The sequence below is a fragment of the Amaranthus tricolor genome, chromosome 14, assembly GCF_026212465.1.
Source record: "Amaranthus tricolor cultivar Red isolate AtriRed21 chromosome 14, ASM2621246v1, whole genome shotgun sequence".
Classification (NCBI taxonomy): domain Eukaryota; kingdom Viridiplantae; phylum Streptophyta; class Magnoliopsida; order Caryophyllales; family Amaranthaceae; genus Amaranthus; species Amaranthus tricolor.
The window spans coordinates 8397050-8406987 of NC_080060.1; the positions used below are offsets into that span (position 1 = coordinate 8397050).

Consider the following 9938-nt stretch of genomic DNA (forward strand, 5'->3'; position numbering starts at 1 on the left):
TAATATAAAAAACAAAGATTGGTTAGAAAAATAACAAATAAAACGATCTAAAATGACAAATACGAACATTTTTAAGAAACGGATGGAGTAATTAATAATCATAGCTTATTTTCCTTTTACTTTTTCCAAAAACAATTAACTATTTTGCAAAAATTTATATGCGGCTGTTTCATTCGTGCGACCCAAAACATATTATACTTTTTGAAATCAAGCCTTAAAACACTCATTTGAAGACTTAAAAAGTCAAATCTAACATTTAAAACCCTTAAGCCAAACCTTAATCTTTCTTTTTTTAGAGGCTTAATTTAAATTTTTAGCTATCGACTTCAACTCTTAAAACATCTATATCACCACTTAAAATGTCAATTTTAACTCTTAAAATCAATCTCCAACTCTTAATTTATATTTTAATTACCTACTCCAACTGTAAAATATCAATTTCAAAACATAGAAAATCTAGTCCAATGATTTAAAATTTGTCAAATTTAAGATTTAAAATTGCCTATTTCAAAAATTAAAATGTCCAATTTAAATTTTAAAATGATAACTTCAAAATTACGTGATCAGCTGTCTCACATAAGATTTGTTGGAACAATTTCGGCGAAACATGCTAAGCCTTTGATCATTAATTGTGAAATTTATGTGCTTTAACTTAACATATTATGACCAAACTAATCAATGATTTGGGTTGGAGTGATTATCGCGTTTTATAAGTAAAATTTTTTATTCAGATCCACTCCTTCAACCAATTTGAAAGGCGGAAGTATTAGTCAAAGGAATCCATTTTATTTTAGACTTACCGAAATTTCCATATTTTTGGGTTTAGAGTTTTAAAGTTAGATTATTGACTCAACCTTTGATAGAAATGCTACCTTTTCGCAATTATTGTGTATGAGTGTAAATGTGTAATAGTTAATGTTCCTATTTTTTATGAATAACTTATGTTTAATTTTGAGTTTCATGGATCATTATTTCATTTATTATAAACGCAAGGGTTGTGCAAAATGTTAATTTCAACCGTTGAGTGTGACAACAACTTTAAGCTGGGTTTTATAATTTTGTAGATTGTAGAAGTAAATTTATATTTATGGACTATGGTAAGCTTTTAAATGACTTTTTAGTTGGATTTTGATTTATAGCGATATTGTTGATTAAATAGTTGGAATAAAATAGTAAATAATTTTAAGGTGTAAAATTGAGTTAAAACTGAAAAGCTAATGAGTAATTTTTCATTAGCTTTTGTCTTTTTAGACCATATTAATTAATAGACGTCCAATGATAAATAACTAATTAAAGTGGCTGATAATGATGATTATCAAACAACTTATTTTTTGTCAAACTTTTTCAATATAGAGTACTTAATAACTAGTAAATCAGTACCGCAATATTAATATTTTCAACTAATTAACTCAACCAACATTCATTTGTCAAACTTTTATACTTTAGCTTATTATAAAGGTGTTTCTCAAATAATTAGTTGATGGTTGACTATTGTGGTTTATTTGACTAGTTAATTTGATAAAGATTTTGAACATGCTGTTAAGAACAATTTGTTTAAAAGTAGTTATAGTTGTAGGTTTTTTTTTAAGAAAAATTATCATGAATAATATGAACTTTTTAATTTTTTCCGAGAATAATACTAATTTTTAATTAATAATAAATAATACAATGTAAATCCCTCACCAGTTGGCAACCTACAGTAGTAGGTCACTTTGCCCAAAATAGGAAATATAAAACCCTTTCAACCCATACCTACCCCCACCCTCTGTAACACCACTGCCACCCCTTCACCCCACCCCCCATTCCAACTTCATCCTCATCTTCCACCACCGTTCCACCATGAACACCACCACCAACAAGCCACCAACAACAGGACACCAACACCAACCGTAAAATCCACCATTGTAAACCCCTGCCCTCTCAAACACCACTGTCATCCTGAGTTTAGTATTAGATACATTAAAAAAAGGTCATCATCATCCATCAGTAACAACTCACCAGTCCTTGTCAACTGGAACACCCAAAACCACCTCCTATTGCACTTCAACTCAAAATTTTCGTCCATAACCTTGAACCATATAATATCGACTACAACAATCAACGCCAACACCAACACCAACAAATTAATTACATAGCCGCAACCCGCAAATGTTGAAAAGATTTTGTAAACTCTAGATTTATAATTCAAGAAACGCAAAGGTAAATAATACATAAAGTTACAGATGAAACCAAGACATGTAAAAGGACTTTAAATTTGAGATTTGTAGAAGGAACTTAAAATGTGGAAAATAAAAATTGAAGTGAAGAAAAATGAGAGAGAAAGCCCCAAAAAGAAGAAGAATAGGTAGTTGAAGACATGCTAGAGAGTATTATTATGTTATAGTGGTGAGGCAACAACTGGATAGTGGTGATGATGTGGTGTTAATTGTAGCAGTGTAGAGTTAGTAGGAAGTTGTGGTTGAGGAGGGGTGGCAGTGGGTTGTCGGGGTGGAAAGGGGAGGGGTTAGGATGGGGGCTTGGGCTACGAAAGTGGGGAAAGGGATGGGTAGGTGCTTACTAGGGTGGGGCACTGGTGGTGAAAAAGGGGAGGGGTGATTTTTTTATAAATGATTTTTTTTTTGCCAATTCACCTGAATACCTGATTAACAGGTAGGGAGTAATTTCGGATGCCGGAGGAAAATACAACCTTTAGTTCATATTATTAATAGTTAATCAAAAGTTAATATTATTGTACAGAAAAAGTTAAAAGGTTATATTATTCACGGTAATTTTTTTATTTTAAAAAATAAAAAAGCGACAATTAAGCTATGTTACCAATGGAAAATAAAATTTTACCCAACCTTATTTACCTAGAATGAAAAAATAGAAAATGTATGTATTTCAGGTGGTCTTTGTTTGGGTCCTAAAAGCCAAGTTTTGGTGACCCAAAATAGCATAGTACAAGTTCATAATGCTTTGTACCAGCATATGTTTGGAATTTAGTTTCTAGACATTACATGAAAATGACAAGGGTTTTTAAATCATTTATTAATCAAATTAATTCCAATAAGTCAGATGTTGTTTTCTTCCTTCATAATCATAACAACTTCTAATTAACGCATTAAAGTATATTGCAAGCTGTAGCTTCGTGTTTATTTCACCTAATTTCTGTTACACTCAAGTCTACTCATAAGATAATAATAGTTAATGACACTTTTTAAATGTGAATTAGTTATGAGTATGGCATATGCCACTCACATAAATGTTCTCGCATTATCATGATTTGGTTTTACGAGTACAGATGGAGTTTGGGTATTTTTCAAGTAGAATTCGACTACGAATTACAAATTACTAATTACTATCGATCGAGTCAGTATCAGATTAAGTTGTTAGTTATTTTTCAGTTGATGCTACGATTCTCTTAATTAAAGCAAAATAGTTAAAATGCAAATCAGTTAGTGATCATTATTACATTGTTACTTTTACTTGTTTGATCGAAAATTAAAATTATAAAGTTTCACAATTTTCATCTAATTCGATGAAAAGTAGTTAAATAAATATTGATTATTGACTATTAACTCTAAATATATGAAACTATATATTTATAAAATTTATTTTATTAAAATATTTATCACTTTATTATAATAACTAATAAGATGATTGAATATGAGTCGATCATATTGCTATGTAAAAATTTGGTTCAGATTTACAGCAGTTCGATCTAAATTTCGTTCAGGTTAAGTCGGTTTTAGCCAGATCGAGTTCGGTTTTGAGCATGATTCGGGTCGGATATGACTCGGGTCGGTCATTATTAGGTTCGGGTAATCTCGGTTATGTGTCGGTTACAGCTCGGGTTCAGTTTTTCTATTTTTGATTGTCAACCGGTTTGGGTATAACTTCGGGTCGGGTAATGTCGGTTCGATGAACCTAAAAGAGGAACACATTTTCGGGTCGGTTTACTTTCGGTTTCGGTTCGGATTTCGAGTGGAGTCATTTTTGAACAGCTCTACTTGTAACTCTTTACTTTTATTAATGGCAAAAAATATCTTTTTATAACTCATCCAATTCTCAACTTTAATTATCATCCTTTCCTAAAACTTTTTGTTGGTTGACTTGGTCTGTTACAAATTAGGTCAAGATTGTGATTAATGAGTTAGATTCTGATCAATAGAATTCTCACCCATTTATGTGTAACCTGAACATAAATTCATTTTGATCTAATCTGTTTGACAAGCCTAGCCATATGTGAATCGCTTAATGACATATTGTATTTTTGATGGTATTGGAAGAGAAGGTGAATCCAAAACTACTTTTAGTGCATTGGTGTCTCTACTTATGTTTTTAAACTAGATGAAGAATTAAAAGGTGTTGTTTTTTCCTAGAATACCAGCTGGAATTTCTAACGTTTGTATCAAGTATCAACACAAGATAATAAAAGCTCGTCTTTTTCCCCTTTAATTATAATAGCTGAAAGCAAGTTTCCAATGCTGTACTCTTTATTTCTCAGGATTTTTGCTGTTTTTACTTTTTAGTGGTCCACTTCTCTTTCTTTTGGTTGTTTTATTGTCCTTGATAAAAAAAAAATTAAAAAAATTGGGTACAATTAATTTTTTTTTTTTACAAAGAAAGTCTGCTCCTTTGAGTCTTTATACTAGAAACCCTTTTTACCAAAAGTGACAATTCATTTGAAGTAATTTCTACAATATTCGTGGTATGGGATGCATTTATGTGCCGACTGCTTTTAGTTTTTTTATTGGAAGAAAGTGGACCTTAGCATAATTAAAATATTATGAACTGAAAAATTATTAGCATATTAAATATTCTTTGAAATTTAAAAGGTGTTTTGACCCAATAATTTTAGCTTATTTTGGCATATAAATGGTTAGGTGAGCAAAAAATCTAATACTTGTGTTTGATAAGTTTATGTGTTAATACTTAATACAACTTATTGTTATGAATAAATTAAGTTATTTTTAAATAAGCTGCTAATAGCGAGTTTAAAATTAGTTGATCAAACAAGTTGATAAAAAGGTGTTTGACAAAAGACTGATAACTGATTAAAGTTGCTGATTTGACCAGCTAATTTTATTAACTAATTTAACCAGCTTATTTTGACCCGCTGTTATGAGTTTCTTGTTCAAAAATAACTTATTTATAGCAATGAACTGTTTCAACGGGCTAATTTACCAAACATAAGTATTTTTGACTACTCAACCCTTTATGTGTATTAAAATAAGTTAAAATTGTCCAATAAACTAGTTTGCTAAACACCCCAAAATCAGTTTTTCACTCCAAATCAATTACCAACTACCAGACATTGATTGTTTGGCAAATACCCCTAACTGTCCGTTTGGTTAGTAGTACTAAATGCCGGTAATGGGAATAATTTATAGTGTAAAATTTCATCAAAAGTTCTATATCATTTCCATAATAATGAAACTTTGATCACAAAAAAGTTTTTTATTTACAAATTTCCATTACCATCTAATATCATCTCTCCTAATGGCAATGCATTGAAATGAATTTTATAAAGAAAATGAGATGATTGAAGTTGGACAAATATGGTCATCAAGGTAACCAAGAGATTTTTCAACTAAAATTACACTATTTTTCATTTTCATTACCACTGTTTATTACCACCTACCAAACGGGCCGTAAGTGCATAATCTTCATTATTATGCCCTTTTGAAACAAGAAATTGACCAAAACTCCCAAATATGTATATGCTTCTGAAATACCTGAATTTCCTTGCTTTAGCTGAAACTTCATAAACAGTGGTGGTTCAACGACTAAATTGGTATTAAAACTCAAAAATTTGATGTAGAACATTGTTTAAATCAACTTAATGACATGGAGTATCGTTTTTACATACTCATTAAGATTGCTGATTGCGCCCATGAGTAGTGGTTGAGGATATAGGTTATAATTATAAAAATGAATAAATATAACATAATTTATAGCTAACAAGGTGATGGCCATTAATTCTATGACTATATAAATAGTAGTAACTACTAGTTATAGTTCCATAATTGTATGCATGTTTCCTCAATACAAAGACTTGTCTCCTCACTTATTCATCAACTTGTCTTTCTTTTCTTAATGCCACTTTCTAAGCTAGAAGTGGTAGTGTTGATAAATTTGGGCTTGTACCCAAGACTCACACTAGATGAAAGTTGATTGCATACTAATTTTTCGACGTGGGATCATATGTGGGTTATTTTCCAACAGTTAGGATTGACAAAACGCGGGAAATTTGAGGCTAGAGACATTGCGTAAGGATTCAAGATGACAAGGTAATGATTTTGCATGATTTCATTTTGGTTGTGGTAATTATTTCTTTCTGATAGAGTATATAACATATCCTGGAGCCTTAACCATCGGTGTAAGTTTTAGGTTGAGTTGATTCCTTAACATGGTATCAGAGCTAAAAGCTTAAGTTAATGGTCAAAGCCCTAGAATATATTATATACTCTAACACCATCTTAATAAGCTTTGAAATTGATTTGGTAAAGTTGTTCTTTCTTACTAGTCTTCAGATGATTCTTGCTTGAGGGACAGTGCTTCAACCTGCAGTGGTAAGAACTCGTTAAAAAGGCGGTTTTTCATCAACAAGAGGGTTGGATAGTGAAGTAGTTTTAGGTTGATTACATAACATAACAACTGTATTCTGATTAGTTATCCTAGTGACCCTAAAAGGATAGTGAGATTCTCTAGCTTTAGGATTCTTTATATAAGGCAAACTGGATTCACTAGACATGATTTCAGGCCAACCCTCCCCTGTTCTGACTGATCCTGCACCCATCAATCAGAGACTTGGGGCTCATCCGAACTTGATGCCTTACTCTCCGACAGGATCATCGTTCTCATCGGGGATGTACATACCAATTTCTAAGAAAAAACCTGGCTTGCTTGAAGATGTTCTTTCCAATGGGTGGTTAGATGCCATGAAATCATCTTCCCCTCCTCACAAACGACACTTTAAGGACTTCAGTGTCGAGATTGCTTTAGACGACACTAACTTTCTTTATTCTTCTTGGATGGTAACCTTCTTCTCCTAGCTCGTATGAAACTATACTCAAGAATCTGATGTGGGGCGATGGGGATATATATAGCTCTCTTATACTTTCTTTCTGTTCATTTCTAAATATGTAGACTAAGCATCCATCTGCCTTGGCTTCCTTTGGGCAAATCACTGATTTCGCGAAGGGTAAGAAGATTGCTATATTTTTGGACTATGACGGAACACTTTCTCCAATAGTCGACGACCCTGATCGTGCACTAATGGCTGATGATGTAAGGAAAACTATAATTGGTAATGTTATATTGTTTCACTTGGTTCTTTTGAATGGCTCTGTGTTAAAGTATATAACATATTCTGACCCTCAACCATTAGTTTAAACTTTTGACTAAGATATTCCCTTGACACTTTGTCTAAATCATCTTTTGATAAAATTGTCGATTTACCAGATGCGTTCTGCAGTTATAAACGTTGCCAAGTATTTTCCGACAGCAATCATTAGTGGAAGAAGCCGCGATAAGGTGAGTAATGAATAAAACTCTTTCAGACACGCGCAACTGCTGAACTAACCGTGATATGGTGTGTTCTTGATGCATTTTGTTAGGTATATGATTTATTAGGTCTAGCAGAACTGCACTATGCTGGTAGTCATGGTATGGATATCATGAGTCCTATGCACAGAATTTCCGATAGAAATTCTAACTTAAATGACTCCATTGACACGCAGGTGCGATTAGGATTTATCGGGGAAGCCAAATATACTCGTAACCATCACATATTTATGATCTTACTCGGGTATCTTCTGATTCGCAGGATAAGCAAGCGAGTCTTTTCCAGCCTGCTACCGAATTTTTACCCATGATCGATGAGGTGGGTTAATGCTTACTGTCACTTGGTAAATTTGTTATTGAATATGGCAGCTAATATCTATCAGTTTGTGTATTTTTACAGGTTTTTAGAACCCTTGTCGACACAACCAAGGATATAAAAGGCGCGATAGTAGAGAATCACAAGTTTTGTGCGTCTGTACATTATCGAAATGTTGAAGAGAAGGTGATAAAACATACATTTTTAAGCATTTAGAGTAACACATATAAATCCAATAATGTTGACAGAATCTTAAACTGTTTGTTGATTTGTAAATCAAATGAAATACAGAATTGGCCAACTATTGCTCAGCTTGTTCATGATGTCCTTAAGAATTACCCTCGTTTACGTTTAACTCATGGGCGTAAGGTAAATTTAATTTTCGCATTAAAATGATCATAAATTCATAACCTTTAACATGATAGAAGATAACTTATCGGATATGCAGGTTTTAGAGGTTCGACCTGTTATTGACTGGGACAAGGGGAAGGCCGTGGAGTTTCTGCTCGAATCCCTTGGTATTAACACTTCTCTAGCACTCTGATTTCTGTTTTTGTTTCTCCGTTTTTGTTTCGAAGATTGGACTAGAGCTACCTTCCTTAGGCTCAAGCTGTTGGGATAGTTTATCCCACATCAACAAATTAAAGATGGTGTGCACACTTTATGTTATTGGAGCCCTTCTTCCCATTGTCATATGGTTTATCCCACATAGACCAGCTTGACGTTTGAGTTACCTTTCTTGCCTATGCCTTATGCCAAGCAGATCCTGTCTAAACAGGGTTTTGGTTATTTCCGATTAACCCTTGAATTTTCTGATTTTGTGCTAAAATGTAACATAGGCTTAAGTAACAAAGATGATGTGCTCCCAATCTATATCGGAGATGACAAGACCGATGAAGATGCATTTAAGGTATAACCCGATTCTATTTCATAACAAATTCAATGATAAATAAATTTTGTGACACTTCATAAGATCGTTAGGTGCTTCGAAAGGGAAACCGAGGTTATGGTATACTCGTATCACCGATGCCAAAAGAGACTAAGGCATTGTATTCTCTCAAGGATCCTTCAGAGGTACCTTATTACTTTTGTCTAATGGCTTTGTAATTAAGAACTAATCTCAAGAATGTGAGGTTAATTTAATTGGTAAGTGTATTTGGGATGAACAGGTAAAGCAATTTCTGGAAGCCCTAGTAAAATGGTGGGAGCAGAATCACTCCCAGTACAAACAAGAGGAACAATTAATTAACTAGGCTTATTGGTTCTACATATTTTAGATTGGAGTTTACATTTTGATCTTATGCAGCAAAGGCTGCCAGCATTGTTATTATTGCAAGTTTAAGTTGTAGTTTGTAATTTTTTTTATCTTTTATTTTTCTCGCCTTTTTCATTAAATGTATGTTTTAGGGTCAGAGTAATCTGGATAATTGTACCATCAAAACTAGCAATTAATACCATCTTACTTTCTATGTCATCTTGAATTTACAATATTTTTATCGAAAAGCTCTCGTATTAGTAATCTCGATAAGGTCGAGAGTAAGTGTTGCAAAATTAGAAAACGAGATAATTGTTAAAGAGTGAATGATTAATGCAGTGTTTTTATCCTTTTGTTCGAGTTTTTGCCGTTGTTTGGCTCCCCTTCAAGTAAGATTGTGTTCTTCTCGTTTCTTCATAATGGCCTTGTTTTTCCAATAACTAATAAGTGCCTCCAATGTGTGTTTGTATCGTTGGGATTTGGATCATCGAGTTAGGTGTTTTGGGTCGATTTGAAATCGAGTCTTGTATCCAAATTGATTTTTACATATTTGTAAATCCGTTTTTAAAATTCGGTTGAAATTTGATTCAATTACAAGGTTGGTAAAATATCAGGTTAGCGAATATGTTTTGAACACCTCTACTTGAGATGAACGAAGGGTCACAAGGGTGTATTAGCCCATTTTCTAATTGTTTGTTGTGCGAGAAATTGCCCGTTATTTGACCTGGACATTAAAATTGTTCAGAATAACCATATTAATTGAAATAAATAAGCTTTTTTCAAAAACAAATTCTCAAAATAAGCTTCAAGAAATTTTAA

The 9938-nt window shown here is 32.7% G+C and overlaps 1 protein-coding gene across 3 annotated transcripts in view; it reads left to right on the top strand.

Annotated features, from left to right (window-relative positions):
- LOC130799540 (probable trehalose-phosphate phosphatase F) overlaps window positions 1–9333 on the top strand; it is a 10010-nt gene extending 677 nt beyond the window's left edge. The window contains exons 2-14 of one of the 3 annotated variants that reach the window (XM_057662661.1): window positions 6208–6272; window positions 6509–6554; window positions 6745–7019; window positions 7132–7272; window positions 7447–7518; window positions 7602–7724; window positions 7811–7867; window positions 7949–8050; window positions 8156–8233; window positions 8313–8382; window positions 8704–8774; window positions 8846–8938; window positions 9034–9333. In XM_057662661.1, coding sequence (XP_057518644.1) covers window positions 6813–7019; window positions 7132–7272; window positions 7447–7518; window positions 7602–7724; window positions 7811–7867; window positions 7949–8050; window positions 8156–8233; window positions 8313–8382; window positions 8704–8774; window positions 8846–8938; window positions 9034–9117 — 1098 coding nt within the window. In that variant the 5' untranslated portion in view covers window positions 6208–6272; window positions 6509–6554; window positions 6745–6812 and the 3' untranslated portion in view covers window positions 9118–9333. Of the gene's footprint in view, window positions 1–6207; window positions 6273–6508; window positions 7020–7131; window positions 7273–7446; window positions 7519–7601; window positions 7725–7810; window positions 7868–7948; window positions 8051–8155; window positions 8234–8312; window positions 8383–8703; window positions 8775–8845; window positions 8939–9033 lie in introns of all 3 variants that reach the window. The other 2 variants (XM_057662659.1, XM_057662660.1) reach the window with 2 other exon arrangements.
- The last annotated feature ends 605 nt before the right edge of the window (window positions 9334–9938 follow it).